The sequence below is a fragment of the Porites lutea genome, chromosome 1, assembly GCF_958299795.1.
Source record: "Porites lutea chromosome 1, jaPorLute2.1, whole genome shotgun sequence".
Taxonomy (NCBI): domain Eukaryota; kingdom Metazoa; phylum Cnidaria; class Anthozoa; order Scleractinia; family Poritidae; genus Porites; species Porites lutea.
In genome coordinates, this window is record NC_133201.1 from 11769296 (window position 1) to 11786477 (window position 17182).

Here is a 17182-nt window from a genome sequence, read left to right on the forward strand (position 1 = left end):
ATTTTGGTGGGAAGAGTTTTTAGGAAAGCTTTTACGATCTTAGGATTAGGTGAAAGGAAAGGTAGGTGGGTAACTGAACAAGATCTTCATGGAGATTTTGAGGTCAATGTTACATGGTTTTTGTCCTTTTTCTCTGGTGTCCTAGACTGAATTGTACTCATTCTGGTATGGTTCGAAAAATCTCTTCACTCTGCACATTAAGTTAGCGGACAAAGTTGCCCCCTACCGTCAAAACTGATGACGTCACAAGCGATAGAAAGGACATGGATCCACAGGGGCGGTTACTGGCGGCTCAGGGGTGAATGGGTTAATAAAATTGTTGTTATTGTTGTTGTTAATTACTTCCTACATGTAGAAAGAAAATGCAGACTTCACACAAAGCAGAATCAAAAAAACACTTGTCAAATGAAAATACGAGCGGTGGAAGCGGCGCGGATACAATTTTCTACAGTTTAGATTGTGCTGTTATCAAGGTGTTTTGATACAGTTTTTGGGAGACCATACCAATGTTTTTCAATCACCTTAAAAGTGATTTTATCCTTGTTCAATTGCTACAAAGTTTTACACCAGTGATCGACTATGAATTGAAGTTTGTCAAAATGCAGTTTTTAATAGAATCGATATCACTATGACAACAATAAACAAAAAACTTTGAAATCGATAAAATCCAAATTTTGCGTGATCTAGACCTGCTCCACTGAAAATCTGACACCAGGAACATAAAGCGTGGTGTTTAGCAAATAACCTCCCTGAGAAGTAAAAAATTCTGTATGTTTGAATTCAATAAACCGCAAACATATTTCAAACCTAATATTTTAAATAGCCGTGATAAATTGTTTAATAGAAAGAGTTCTAAATGACTCACGTTAATCAAGCAACAGAAGGCTGCTTAACATCATTAATTTTTTCAATGCTAGGAAATTTTGGTGTATTTTCTTTCTTGCAATCCTGAAAGCTCAAAAAAATTCCAAAATTTCCGAGCATCAAAATATGATGTTAAGTAGCCTTTTGATGCTACTTAAGATTAATTTGAGTTATTTAGAACTTTTTTATTAAACAACTTAAGAGTGGATGTCAGTAAATATCAACCAGAGGTCTACAAAAGTGAAAAATCGAAAATTCTCAAAAAAATTCACAAAGTAGCACTAGGTAAGCTATTAACAAAAATGTAATTTTTACTTCGATCCGATAATTATTTTCCACATACGGGGGGTTTGAATTTTAAAACGATTTTTTTTTGTGACACATGGTCTCGGGTCTGGAAAACCCGGTCAGAGAGCCGCGAAATCAATAATATTGATTTCGCGGCTCTCTGACCGGGTTTTCCAGACCCGAGACCATGTGTCACAAAAAAAAATCGTTTTAAAATTCAAATCCATTGTAATGCGGACAACAAATAAATTATTCACAAGAGTACATAACTGCACACATTTTAAGTGGTGATTTACTCAGTTTGAACGAAAATGTAATATTTTGGAGATTTTTCATTATTTTCAATATTTTGAACGTTTTGGTTCAATGAAAAAATGGCAAATTTCAAAGCCCAAAATCGTTGACTGGTACCTTGATTTCAGTAACAAGTCTTATACCACGTTAAAGAGCGTTCTCTCTTCTTTCAAAATCTGTTTTCAAAACTATGGGCAACTGAAAAGAAAATTTTTGAGGCCAAAAAATACAAGTAGTACTTTTCTGAAATTTGAGCTTTCCAGACTCGGCGGGCCGATGCTAAAATTTCGGAAAAATACAATAAGAAATCAGTTTGAGCAACAGTGGTTTCATGTTATCAGCTTTCAGAAACCAAGATGTGTTTATACAGCGATCTGCTATAAATTAATGCCGTTTGCTATCAAGAAAGGCAGATTTAAGCTGTCAACTCCTGCCAAGTGTATCAGTCACGTGAAGTTGTCAAAGGGAGGGCAAAGCACTAATATTAAAAAGTCTTAAAATTCAAAACGTTTCACGTCTATGAAATCAGATTTTAGCGTACAAAACAATGTTGTGAATGTCTGTTGTTCGTACCTTAGCATGGTGTTTCCATATACTGGAAATGTCAAATATCCACACGGGAGAACATACCAACAACAATGTTTTAAATCCAAGCGCCGAAAGATCGTAAACGGCAAAGATTGTGTTACATTTCACAGAACACCCGCTTACCACTGTTGTCACTCCTTTTTTCGCTGGAAGTTACAAGGAGTTTTCATTCCGTCATGAGTGATTCTTGATCAGCGCTTCCTTGAAAGTACGACCCCAGACAGATGGTAACTGAGGACATTTCGTCAAGACTCCTGTTGTTCAGTTTCAGGCTTTAGCAGGTGCGTAGTCAGGATTTTTCCTGAGGTACGCCTAACTTTTTCTACCTCATCTTCCCCCCCTCCCCCCCACCCCACCCCAAATCTCAACATTTTTTTAAGGTGCCTTTATTAAAGGTGGGGTTAACGGTTGTAAGCAAAAGCATTTTTGCTGTTTATGAAATGACACAACCTCTAAAATTCCCTAATTCTGTTGGCTTGTTATGTTCATTCATGTCAACTGTTTATCATTAATTCAGCTATTAAAAACCAAGCTTGTCGTACCTCCGACTTTAGTTTACAAATAACTTTTTTTACCCTTTTTTGTCACATTATTTTTGACCGACAAAAGCACCACACATTGACGTAATTGTGCCCTACTTCGTCTACTGCAAAGATAGGTCGTGGAGAAAACAACGCGTTCACGCTTTACATCATCAAGCTTGCTATATAAATAAATCATCCAAGATTCGGTTCTCCAATTAATGTCGTCGCTTCTCTGGAAACCGATTTTGTTAGTTATGTTTATTTCATTTTATTTTTTCTCCTCAACTTTTTCGGGTACGCACGTGCGAACGGTGCGTACAAGTAGCTACGCCCCTGTTTAGTCTCTTAGCCCTGAGCGTTCCTCTCTTGTGGTTTTCGCTGGAGTTCAGGATGTGGTCCTCCTAGTATTTCACGTCTCTATTAAATGAGAGGCAGCACTTCTTGTTTACCGTTTCGTTATCAGACAGCGCTTAGAGTCTTAGCCTTTCATTTAATTTTGATCACATTTTTATCATTTAGTTACTCAGCATACGTTCGATCCTGGCCTTGTAAACTTATACTTTTATACTTTAAGGGAGCTTAATACCTATATTAATTTTTTCTTCGTTTAGTGTCGTCCAACAGACCCAGTTTTTTGGCATTTTTAAAAAGGCAAGAAAAAGAAACGACAAGGTCTATTTTTTTTGGACTTAAATTAATTTTTTTAATCTAAAAAATGAGCATTCTAACAGCATTTCCAGGCATAAAACGTTCGGTGGTGTATCCTTTTTGCTTTTTACCCTTTTTAGGCCTTTTTTTATGAAATTGACCATCACATTTTCCGCCATATTGAGTTTGTGTCGATTTGGTGACCATGTCTTGTTGTTTTCAGGCTCCACGGCAATGATGCTGGTATTTCAGGCCTCCTGTTCTCACATTTCTCGTGATTTTTTTTTTCACCCCACCAACCGACCCATGGCCACCCAAAACCAGGAAACCTATTTGACGCTAAACGAACAAAAAGGGGATGACCTAAGCCTTATGGTTTCTTTTTGGGCTTCCTTACCACATTGCTTCTGCGTATTTCTATATACTTGTCTTTTGCTTTGTTTTGTTCTTTTTTGTCGCTAAAATAAACTGAAACTGCATAAAGACCCTCTATATTCCCTTTGGAGATTCTCGAACGCGCATAAAAAAAATGAAAAACGCAACGATTTATTGACCGCAAGGGCAATGGGATGGGGTTAGGGCTCGTTACTGCGCTCCGGTTCACTAGTGCGCTGTCAAATGGTCCCAAAATACAAAATTAAAAATGACTGTGGACAGACTATTCACGTCTAGACATCAAGCATCTGTTAAGATGGGACTTATTGCCTCTCCCTGTTCATGGAGTTGATTCAAGGTGTTGACGTCAATTTCGTGATGCCCTGCATGTTGCTGGGACATGTTTCAAAAGGACCTTTCCACAGCTACGGAGTCCGCCGTCACCTTGTCAACCGTGCAAGAAATGACGTACTTTACAAAAAAAAAAGAGAAGTTATTTTCGATTTGCCCCGCCCCCTATCCCCAGGGCTTTTCCCTTAAAAAATGGGTGGGGCTTCCCACCCATTTTTTAAGGGAAAAGCCCTGGGGACAAGGTTGCCCAAATGACTGGACTTGTTCCTGTAGTTGGATGTGCGGGGGACAGTAACCGGTCTAACTAATTGCACTGTGCATTAATGACAGTTTAGCTCAATCAGAAGCCCCTTTTCCCTGGCTAGTTCAAGGTTTGTACACCTCCTTTAAGCTGTTTTTTTCGGTTCTTACTGAACTTTTTGATCTTGAGGAAATTAACAACGACAGGAGCAGGCTATGGGCTTTTTTCATACCCCTAATCCTACATCACGGGAAATTGGGAAATCCCTCAGGTTAGGAAAGAATTTGATAATCCTTCCATAATCATCCATTTTTTCACCACATGAATAGGGTATTTTTTAGCTTATTTCGAGGAAATACTTTTTGCTTCAAATCCAGGGTGGGGTTTTAAACACATTTTTTAAGCCAAATGGTTTTCGCGTGAATCTGCTTACCCGCACTTTTCGTAGAAAAAACGACAAATACCCAAAAAAAAGCTCGTGTTGTTGGTGGATGTCTTGTGAAGAAGAGTTCAGATCCGTGCCGCACGCCACACAAGGCAAGCGTTCCGTTGAAATGCGAGCCCCAAAAACCGGTGGTAAGCAGTCAATCTGTGAAAAGTAACACAATCTCCGTCGTTTGGGAGCAGCCGAAGATGCTCTTGCCAATGTTGTCCTTGATGTTTTTTTATTTCCAGTATCTAGGAAACCCATGCTAAGGTATGAAACATACACTCGTAGGCATTTTTCTGTCCGCTTAAGTCTAATTCCTGGATGCAGTAACGTCATGCTTTTTGAAGTTTATTATTGTGCTTTGCCCTTTGACAACCTTACGTGACTTTCAAGTGCGTTTGGTTGCAGAAGATGGCTAAACTCTGCTTTTCTTGTTGGAAAACGGCTTTAAATTTTATCAGATCGCTCAAAAACACGTGTTGGTTTCTGATAGCTGATAACGTTAAACCACTGTTGCTCAAACGGATTTCTTATTGCACTTTTCTGAGTTTTTAGCATCGGCCCGCCAAGTCTGGAAAGCTCAAATTTCAGAAAAGTACTACTTGTATTTTTTGGCCTCAAAAATTTTCCTTTCAGTTGCCCATAGTTTTGAAAGCAGATTTTAAAAGAACAGATAATGCTCTTTAACGTGGTATAAGACTCGTTATTGAAATTGAGGTACCAATCGACAATTTTGGGCTTTGAAATTTGCCATTTTTTCATTGAACCAAAACGTTCAAAATATTGAAAATAATGAAAAATCTCCAAAATATTACATTTTCGTTCAAACTGAGTAAATCACCACTTAAAATGTGTGCAATTATGTACTCTTCTGAATAAGTTATTTTTTGTCCGCATTACAATGGATTTGAATTATAAAACGATTTTTTTTGTGACACATGGTCTTGGGCCTGGAAAACCCGGTCAGAGAGCCGCGAAATCAATAACCCCCCGTAAGTGGAAAATAATTATCGGATCGAAGTAAAAATTACATTTATGTTAATAGCTTACCTAGTGCTACTTTGTGAATTTTTTTGAGAATTTTCACTTTTGTAGACCTCTGGTCGATATTTACTGACATCCGCTCTTAACATGGCTATTGAAGGTACAGAATTTTTTACTTCTCTCAGAGGGTATTTGCTAAACACCACACTTTAAGTTCATGGTGTCGGATTTTCAGTAGCAGGTCTAGATTATGCAAAATTCGGATTAATTTTTATTGAACATTGTCATAGTGATATCAATAATTTTACTAAAAACTGCATGACTTGACGGACACTGACAGACTTCAATTCATAGTCAATCACAAGTGAAAAGTTTGCAGTGATCGGACAAGGAAAAAATCACTTTTAAGGCGATTGAAAGACATCAGTATGGTCTCCAAAAAACTGTATCAAAACACCTTAACAATATTATTATAATAATAATTTCTTACCTTTAGTTTTCACTGATACCATAACATATTTCCATTTGTCTCTATCTTTTTCCTCTTCATTCAACTCACTGACAGAGTAAACTCGAAACTTGAGAAAGCTGTCAGGAGGCAAGCCATTTATTGTCACAGTAACACTTGTGATGTTGTCTTGGCTTGGCATATACTGTACCCTTGCTCCACATGGCTCTTTACAATCCTTGTAATTACTGGACTCGCATTTGAAACAGTCTACAGCATATCTTAACTTCCCACCACTGTCATCAGTTGAGCGTTTCCACTTAATCACAACATACGTTGCCTTAACCAAAGTAGCATTTGCATAGAGTGGTGCCGCTGGTAAAGCTGGGTAAAGGTGAAAATTCATTGAGATTGATTAAGCAGTGCAATTACAGTGCAGGCCAGAGCTAGGCAAACTACACAGATGTGATTTGAACTGACAAAATGGGCGTAAACAATTAATTATGTTTGTAAAGTTTGTTTTAATATTAGGCAATATTTGTGTTCTTCAGAAGGCATCCTAATCTTGGTGTTCCTGTGGTACAAAGCCACAGATTTTCGAGGTATCGGGGGCAACTGTTGATTAGCCGCCCCCACTTATTTTAGCAGGGGCATCTTGGCAGGGAAACTGGACTCCTTTTGACTCAATTTCGTTTCCATAAGTGGCGAAAGTGGATCCGTAACCAATGATTACCTCTAGTCATACAAGGCAGTAGGATTTGTGTTTTCTTTGAAGTTGCAAATTGCTTTTAACATTTAACCATCCACATGTTCACCCTGTTGTGACCTGGACTGTGAGTACATCTACTATCATTATATTATTATGGTACTAGTAAAGTAATATCAAATGTCAAGTAAAGCACTACATGAACAGTTTATTTCTATAAAGTGGCCCATTCAACTGAAAGGGTATAGTGTCCAGGGAAGCCCTGAGTCTTTAGAAAAGTAATTATACAAAACATATCATATCAGGAAAGCTCTTGAATTTTTTTGGTCCTGATGCATCACATGCATTGGTCTTGATGCAGTGAGAAAGTAAATGAGTTTTACATCAATTAAATAAAAATCATTCACTCAAAATATTATGCCATTTCTGATTGGCTCCAATCCCCCAGCTTATTCGTAACCAGCTGGCGCTTACCATAATATTCTGAAGATGTAGGGTTAATAACCCATCAATTCAGTGGGTGATATTGTCCATGGGCTATTAAAATTAATTATTGAACCAAAGATAAACTGAACCCTGCATATGTCTTAGGTATAGTACATGTATTTACCTTTACAAGGAGCTAACTCAGATTTCTTGTAGAATCCATCATTGCATAAGCAACCTGTTCTTCCAGTATTGGATGCTGAGGTTGCAGGACACTTGTCGCATTTACTATTGTTTGCCACACTCTTGTAAAAGCCCTTCAGACACTCTACGTGTAGGATTAATAAGAGCATTTTAAGTTAAGACCATCCAAACACTGTTTGCATCGCAGATGTTCCGCACCTTCAGTATTCTTGGTTTTCAAGTGATGTCACGACAATCCAAACTCCAAAATCGCAAGAACTTTTAAAGTTTTATCTCCATCTACATGTAGCAAAAGATCTCTTAGTAATAAACTTCTGTGCAAGTTTTCAATGTGATAGCATTTTCCATTTTGACAATATGTACATGTAGCTCATTCTAATTTTCCAAGTTTACTCCACATGATGCTAATATGGTGACTGAGAAGGCCGTCACATTATGCTAAAAAATAATTTTATTGCATGATATTATGCTCTTTGAATGGTGAAAGTATTAGTACACTGTAAATGTCTTTAGGGGAATAATCTGCTTGCTCGCAATGAACAACTGATCAAATCTGTGGCGATACTGAAACCAGATGTTTGCATTATTTCTGGCCGCTTTACATGTATTGTTTGTGCTCCTCAGATGAGCACGAATATGGCGTCCCCATAGTGACCCCTGCATGTATAAATTTCTGTTTTTGAAAATAAATTTTCTATTTTGAAAAACAACTCAGCAGCGGGAAACTGCACAGATGCGAGACTTGGGCCAGGTTGTTAATTTATCAATATTCTATAATATCTGAAATTCTTGGCTTCAGACATTCCACTATTTTGATTTTAGTTTTTGATAGTGTGACAGTGCAAACCACCAATAGAGTGTCTGCGAATTAGTGCACAATACCATGTTCGCACCCTGCAGAGTCGCAAATTAAGACATATGTTGCCATTTTTGATTGGCTAGTTTCTTACACAGTTTGTGATTTAGTCCAATTTGAATTAAGTGTTGACAGGCCAAACACAATTAATAGCTCATGACAAGACTGAGACTGAGCTCATGATAGTGTGAAATGTGACCTTAAAGTCAGCTTGAACACCAGAGGTTTTTCTTGCTCTCTTTTTGCGTAGTTCATGCAGTTCATGGAGTATATTTTTGTAATCTACAATTGAGAATGCCACTTTGAGTCTCACATTTAGAGGTTATAAAGCTGATCTGTAATTAGTTCCTGTGGTTTATGTTTCTGCAGATGTTTTCTGACAAGATTTGATCACAGATGCTGTTAACCATGAGATGATAAAATAACCTATGATTAAGCCTTCAGCTTTTTTGTTGTTAAATAAATAACTTTGATTTCCTCTGAAATGCCTGGACCTACAGTAAAAAAAAAAAAAAAAAAAATTTTGGCCTTGATTATCTTGATTTCCTGATTTGTTTTGACATTAGAACTGTCGGCTAGATTGCAGAATATGTTGTGGTGCTTCTGCAGAGATTGGAAGATGCTGGAAAACCAGTCAGCAAATTTACAAGCAAATTCTGGCCTTGAAGAATCTCTCCAAGCATTGTTCAGAAGGAGGTTTTAAAGTTCCAAAACCTTTTTCGTTGTTTACAGTAAACGATCCTTGCCAACTCCCTTCTGTGATTTTAACAAGTCACTGTGCCCAACAATCACACACACACATAAGAATTAGGCCAATCATGAAACCCATAAGAAACTGCCTATCAGAAACACTCACATATGTCCTTGCAACTCTTCAGGATATTAGAACCAGCTTTTGTGCACTAATTCACAAACGGACTATATAAATGGTTTAGTTGAGTTCGCAGGCCGGCTGCAACACAGGCCAATCCAAACACTAGAAGTAGGCTGAGCAGACTGACTGCTGGGTCAAACAACAAACTTGACAAAGTATTGAACTAAGTTCAAATGGAAAAACTACATGGCTATAAGAAAAAATCATTTTCCTTCTTAAATACTCTGTAGGTTAATCTCTTTCTTTCTGAACATGTATTTCATAGATCAAAGCCTGATCAGGAAATTTTTGACTATTGTTAATATGCAACCTCACTAGGTGCCTAGGGCCCTTAAAGACTGAGCACCATAATCTTTGACTACTATTTAATTAGTAAAAGCAAAATACAATTCTTACCACTGCATTCCAGGACATTTTCGTCAGATCCATTAACAAGCTGATAGCCAGGTTTACAGAGGCATTTGATTCCATCAGTGATATTCCATTCTCCACTACTAAGGCACACTCCTGACAGTTTCACTTTGTTAATCGAGTTCACATCAGTACAACGCCCTGTTTGTTCCTCTAGATAGGAGTCATTCACAGGAGCAGCTGTCCTTGAAAATCTCACCAAAACACTGCCAATCTCAGAGCAATAATTGTAGCTCACAATAACACGTGATAATGACACACAGGCTCCTCGGTCTAAGAACGCAAGATACACACCTCCCTTTTCGGTTATGATTTTACTATCATAATCATACTCCTTTAATTCTTTAGGTGGAGGCAGGACTTTTGGCACAATTGTTTCTACCTTTTGGTATGTTTCTTTAGCCGTGAGAGGGTTTAAATCAACTCCAACTAATTCTTTTTCTACATGAAGAACATAAATGCTTAACTCGTGATTGCAGACAGAACTTTTAGATGTTGGACATCCAAGAAGATTGTACTTCAGTTCAACATTCAGCATTTTAGCATCCTTGACATCAATGAAATCTGATCTTAGCCAGTTAGTTGGTTGGCTTTTAATTGTAATGTCGCAGACTGAATATGCCCTCTGGCTTGGTGCTAAATTCCACTAAAGAAAATAGAAACATAACACATCAATTCAAAACTCAAATAACATGTACTATAAGGAGTACACCAGACTCTCCTGAACTATCAACATATTCTCACCATGATTCATAAGTACATGTATACACAAGGCAAATTGCAAGAACAACCTAGCAGTTTGTTATAGTTACAAGAAAGTAAGAAATCAAAATACACCAGTCCTGTACTCAATTAACCACTACTACTATGGGGCTTCTCAGGGATTATAAAACAAAGTATTTATTCCCAGCTTGAAAATGGGTCATAACAAAGTTATATTAAAGAATCCCAACTACAGTCTGTAGTAGGAGGCAAATCAGTTGGCTATTTTTTTGGCATTACCAAGGATCTCAACTCATTACTACCGACAACAAATCCAGCTAGTGGTCAGGGTGGGACTTGAACTAGGGGCCTTTGGATTACAAGTCCAACAACCTAACTGCTCAGCCATGCTGCCTCCACACACTTGTGCTTGATGCTACTTGATACACGTGACCAGCACTTGATGCTTTATTTACAGACACCCCCATAGCCATCAAGTTTACAAAAGTCAATGACCAATAAGAATTTAGATAATATTAATGCATGGTTTTCCCTCAACTTTTACTTTAAAAAACTGATGCCATTGAAATAAATCTCTCGCTTCTTGACCATGCTCTACGAGTCTTGTTCTGATGCCTTTATTATGAGCTTATGGTGGCAAAAGTTGAAGACCAATAATACAGATTATATTACATTATGTAAATGTAACAGATGGTTTTCCCCTTTGCAAAAACTGATGTCCTTTAAACAAATTTCTGACTTGCTTCTTGATCATGCTCTGAAAGTCTTGTTTTAGTACCATTACTGTATGTGATGTGATAGGACTGGAACCTCCATTGTAAAATATAATATCTAGTTTACAATATGGTGGACCGTAACAAAAATAATAATAATAATGATAATAATAATAATAGCTCAGTGTATGAACAGAATGATTGACTTGAGTGACTGACGCTCTAGGTGCATGGTTTACGCCCGGCTGATGCACAAAAAGAACACCAGCAAAGACTGCGATAATAGAGACAAAAATAATAATAATAATAATAATAATAATTTCGCATTTTTCTTCCAAGCATTAATCAACTTTTGCAGGCCATCTGATCTTACGTGATGGTGCAATTTTGCACAATTGACCTCAAATCACATCTTATTGCACAATTTGAGGAAAATCACAGAATTTGTTAAAAAAAACGCTAAATTCAAGTAAAGTAAACAATGAATTCTAACTTAAATGAAACATTTTCCCAATCTTAATGTTATTTAAGGTGATTTACCACTAAAGAAAGCCTTGCAAGACATCTGAAACCTTCGATCGAGGTATCTGGGCAGCCATTTTGATTTCTGAGACAAGCAGTGTGGTCAGCGGTGTAACAGTGTCATGTAATATTAACCCATTCGCCCCTGAACCGCCCGTAACCGCCCGTGCGGATCCAGGTCCTTTCTACCCATTGTGACGTCATCAGTTTTAACGGTCAAGGACAACTTTCTTCACTAACTTGTGCAGAGTGAAGAGATCTTTCAAACCATACCAGAATGAGCACAATTCAGTCAAGGACACCGGAGAAACAAGCAAAAAACCACGTGACATTGACCTGAAAATCTCCATGAAAATCTTGTCCCATTACCCACCTACCTTTCCTTTCGCCTAATCCTAAGATCCTAAAAGCTTTCCTAAAAACTCTTCCCACCAAAATCAAGCCTACTAAATGCCTAGCAAGAGAAAAAAAAAATTGAGGCAAGAAAAGCAAAAAAAGAAGGGAGGAGAGAAAGCGAAAAGTAAAAGTCAAGACTGCTGTGTCACTTTTAAACCCAAAAACTATGTCGAAATTTTGCTTTCTGCGCATGCCCGAACTTCGCAAGCTGATATTTTGCATCTGGATCAGAAGACCGCGAAGTGTTCGACCTGTAAACCAGTTTGTGGTAAGTTTTAGCTCTTTATAGCACGACAGTGACCAGAAAACCACTCGACTAGCTTCAAAACGCGTTTTTCGGCAAAATCTCTAGGAGCGAATGGGTTAAGCAAAGGACCAAGCTTTTTGAAAAAAATCCACTTTTCAGCATAAAACAACCAAATCTGTCTATTTCATGTCAAATCAGGTGAAAAAGTTGGTAAAAGGCCATTTTTAGGTTTTTTGATTAACCCATTCGCCCCTGAACCGCCCGTAACCGCCCGTGCGGATCCAGGTCCTTTCTACCCATTGTGACGTCATCAGTTTTAACGGTCAAGGACAACTTTCTTCACTAACTTGTGCAGAGTGAAGAGATCTTTCAAACCATACCAGAATGAGCACAATTCAGTCAAGGACACCGGAGAAACAAGCAAAAAACCACGTGACATTGACCTGAAAATCTCCATGAAAATCTTGTCCCATTACCCACCTACCTTTCCTTTCGCCTAATCCTAAGATCCTAAAAGCTTTCCTAAAAACTCTTCCCACCAAAATCAAGCCTACTAAATGCCTAGCAAGAGAAAAAAAAAATTGAGGCAAGAAAAGCAAAAAAAGAAGGGAGGAGAGAAAGCGAAAAGTAAAAGTCAAGACTGCTGTGTCACTTTTAAACCCAAAAACTATGTCGAAATTTTGCTTTCTGCGCATGCCCGAACTTCGCAAGCTGATATTTTGCATCTGGATCAGAAGACCGCGAAGTGTTCGACCTGTAAACCAGTTTGTGGTAAGTTTTAGCTCTTTATAGCACGACAGTGACCAGAAAACCACTCGACTAGCTTCAAAACGCGTTTTTCGGCAAAATCTCTAGGAGCGAATGGGTTAAACAAGTGTCCTTATTCTTTCTCTCTGATTGTTTTCTTTTCTGGATCAAGATACCCGGTAATTGGACAGATTTAATAATTTTGTTTTAAAATACATGTAGATGTTTTATTATTCCTTAACCTTTACATTCAAATTGCCTGTTAAACAACAGTTAAGTGGTTATTCTCCTTTGAAACCTGGCAAAACAATGTAAATTAGCCCTGAAAAAATCACATAATTTATCACATAATAGCCCTATCTTAACGCACAATCTGTCCAGCTGAAAATGCTGCATAATTTCTGATTTTTCATTGCACCCTATCGGAAGGCTTGTTTTGGGTTGGTCAGATTCATACTATAGAGTCTTCCTTTTTTTGCTTTGCAAAGTAATGTATATGTTGTAGTTAATTTTTCATCTCAGGTAATTTTTATTTCTCCTTTGTTTCAACTTCATGAGCATACATTACTATGCCCAAAAACAAAAGAAAAACAAAAATTACCTGAAATAAAAATTTAACTACAACATATATATTAAGTACTATATAAGACAATGCACACCAATATTAGTTTTACTGACACATTGCCGACGCATTACCAACATGCTGCCAACTGCCAGCCAGCCTGTTGGCTAACAGTCAGCGGTTGCGCCGAAAGCTGGTGATAAATTTCACATACATTTACACTGTAAGTCTATTACTGACTGTTGACCTTACTATTGACCCACAGACAATATTTGGCTATTGAAAACATTACAGCCCCTCCCCTTTCCCCACAATGCTTTTAAAAAAACATCAATATTTTTTGTACTGATATTCTTGTCTTAAGCAACCATTTCAAACTAAAATAAAACTCATCCATACCTAGTTAGCTATCGAAATGTCCAGTTTCTTTAATATATTTGAATTTTGTTTTAAAATACATTTCTAAATTTATTATAACGAAACTGAAGTTAGTCACAAATTGGGTATTGCTTACCCCTGCACCACCATTACTCATCCTTGTAGTATGCCACGACCAAAGTACACCATCAATGGGTTGTTTCAGTACAATTTCTGACAAAATAAAATGGAAATTTTATATAATTATTTTTTACAATATTGTTTTTTTCAAATATTAAATATAAATTAATATTTGTACATGTACACAACATGTCACAATCAAAGGCCTTCACATTCAAACAAGAAGTCTACATTTCAAAAGAGATCAAAGAAAATGCTATCGCATCAGAGGGCAAATCATGCTGACCAGAAACAAACTGCAGAAAATCAATATGCATGTTACGACCTCTCAGTATAAAACAAGCGGCAAAAATAATGCACATTTGCTCAGTCAAAACATAGAACCCTCCAGAGCATAATCTAGCCGCTAATATGTCTTTCCTTTGAACATTATTTACAACGATCTCTCTTAGTTCCGCAGTTATTTCCTCCTCACCATCAAAATAATGTTACAATGACTTTGGCTATTGCCTCTTCTAAATCTTCCATTCATACAGGCATCTGATATTTCCAATTCTCGTCCAAAAAGCGAAAACGTACACAACGCATGCTTGGATTGTTTGGATTTGATCTTTTTCACCTTCAAAACACCTGAGTCTCGATCACACGCCTATTTGTGATTACAATCCCATCAGAACATTTGAAACACTCAACATCTCCAAGGAACCAAATTAGCGAAACATCCACATTCTGGATGTTTTGGTATAAGTTGGGAACTTGTAACTGGCCCAGCACTATCAAAGGGATGGCGGTCCAGAGGCTTTTTGCACAGGTCACTTTTTAAGACTTGACTGAAACCAAAAACCACGTACGAAAAGCCTATGGCACCCAGGGTAAGGTTCTCCACAGATCACAGCACAGCTTCAAGTCAGATGTTGGGTCAGAGTTTATCTGACATGTCATATTTTTGTCAATGTTAATTCAAAAATTACTGGCAATAAATTCAGCTCAGCAAAGAAGCATGATCTATGAACTGGGCCTTACACTGTACGTGTACAGTATATTAGGGACCATTTTACTTCAGAAGTTCCCTGTTAATGTTATCCATTCAAAAAATTTCTCTGTTTCTGATTGGCCCAAATCCTGTGACTAACTCTTTGTAATCATTTTAGTTTTAGGTCCTGTTTACAAGGAGGGAGGGTAACCCTGGTGCTAGGCTTACCCCTAGCAAGAGGGTTACCCTAGCATTCGCATATTCTGATCGCGTGGCAGCACAAAATTACATTATGAACCTTGTAGTTCAGGAACCAGCTGTTATAGATGGTTCTTAACTACGTATGTATCTCTGTGACTACAAATAATAGATCTAATAGTCTTTCCTTCAGATTTCTATCACATGCGAATCCCATGCTTGGACATAGTACTCGAAAAAAAGACAAGAAACTGAAGAAGAAACTGATACTTTCCTAGAGTGTGAGCAAAATTCCTCCAATATATACGCAAACTAATTTTGGAAGCCCTCTTACCTTGTCAATTTCGTACATTATTGAGAGATTTTATCCATTCAAACCTTTCCATCTATGAAAACGGATTTCCCATTTTATTTCTTATTTTAGCCCTAATTGTATAATACCACGGTCCAATAATCTCTGTAGAACTTTCCCTTTCGTGCTTATCATCTTAACCGGATATTTTGAAATTCCGTGATGTTCTTAAAAAATGTTTAGATGGGAGGCTATATTTTCTTCGCGAAGTGGAATTGAGAAAACGAAATAATTATATCTTAAGCAGTTTAGTGGTTCGAAACTACCTAGCTATTGGTGGTCTTTCATTCTCTTTTGAGAGATGTGAGCGCGGATACTGTAAATCTCTAATCACGCAGCGGGTGCCAGTCTTCTATGGCAGCTTTCAACAAGTTGAAAGAAACATGCACATCAAGCAACATTACTCATACACTGTTGTTTCAACTCACAATTTTTCATCGGTCATTTTAAAATAAATCAAAACCGTACTAAGCAGTCAGAAAACCAAGCAATTCAACTGGTAATCCGATTACAGAACTAGTAAGACTTAACCAGGATTCACGAATCAACGTAGAAAAACTTCGTCGTGACAGAAGACAAAAAGCGTCCTTACCAGTTTCGCCATTCGCTTGATACACGGCCGTAGTTATCCATAGGATAAACGTCCACAAATAACCGTTCATGGTTGTGAGCAAAGGTCCAAAACTCTTCTTGCGAAACATAAATATTGCTGAAGTATGATTTCACTTCCTTCGCTTGATCTTCGTACGGTTGTCAATGGACGACAACTGCGCAGAACCGGAAATCAAGCATGCCTGACCTTCGCGACCGCGCCCATCTAAATACGACACAAGGGCCCTGGTTCAGCGCTAACAGTCACGTATTTTTAACTGTGATGGACGGGTTAATGAACATCGCTAAAACAATCAATGGGGCTTTCAGGAATTCATATCGAACTGTCTGTACCTGAATAAGTAAAAATATGTAAATGTTTGCCATGTTTACTGTTTTTCCTTAATTTTTTTTTCTTTATGGCCCGGGTTTCTAAATAGCTCGCAATCCTTCTGACTTTACGTAAAAGTACAACAACAAGTGATTTTTCCCCGGGCGGGTCCGATAATTCATAAAACCGACACAATTCCTTAGGTCTTCCTTAGCATTTCTAAATATTCAGATACAGCTTATATTCCATTTTTGGAAAATCTCTTAAGTTTTCTCATTTCCGGTGCTTGATATAAATGTACTGTAGTTTTCCTCGATGCAAATAACTCGCACAAAAAAAGAACAACCTCGTCCCCCGGGGTTCTCTCCTACCCGTATTCAAATCTCGCAGATTTGTAACTTTCGTCTTGTATCTATATTCATTATTCTTCTATAGCTAGTGTATAGCTCACTTTGGGGGTTTGTGTTGCAAAATATCGGGCAAATATAATTCACCATTTTATTTTTGTTTTCGTTCTTTATTTTTCCTATCACTCATCCTGGCGATCTCTATCTTTTGCTCGAAAATCTGTAAGTGAGAGTATTTGAGCAGCGAAATCGGGCGAGTCCTCTTTCCGCTCGAATTTTCCGGCAAAGTCCATCTCTTTTCATTTCCGGTTCCGGAAGTTGGCCCCAGCTCTCGCTCTCTTGCTTGCTTTTGCCGCAGAAAACACAAAAAATCGACCGCGCGCTCGCGCCTCGCTTGTGAAAAAAATTGAACTCAACTTGTAGGCAAGTCTACTTGCGCCCTCTCAACTCTCGCGACTTCGCTGCTCAAA

At 37.8% G+C, this 17182-nt stretch overlaps 1 protein-coding gene across 2 annotated transcripts in view; it reads right to left on the reverse strand.

The window, feature by feature from the left end:
* The window catches only part of LOC140945150 (ephrin type-A receptor 4-like), a 29890-nt gene extending 13680 nt beyond the window's left edge, over positions 1 to 16210 (reverse strand). For both annotated transcript variants that reach the window (XM_073394219.1, XM_073394213.1), the window contains exons 1-5: positions 16036 to 16210; positions 13937 to 14013; positions 9498 to 10158; positions 7352 to 7495; positions 6078 to 6419 (exon numbers count right to left, since the gene is read on the reverse strand). In XM_073394219.1, coding sequence (XP_073250320.1) covers positions 6078 to 6419; positions 7352 to 7495; positions 9498 to 10158; positions 13937 to 14013; positions 16036 to 16144 — 1333 coding nt within the window. In that variant the 5' untranslated portion in view covers positions 16145 to 16210. The remainder of the gene's footprint in view (positions 1 to 6077; positions 6420 to 7351; positions 7496 to 9497; positions 10159 to 13936; positions 14014 to 16035) is intronic.
* Positions 16211 to 17182: the final 972 nt, after the last annotated feature.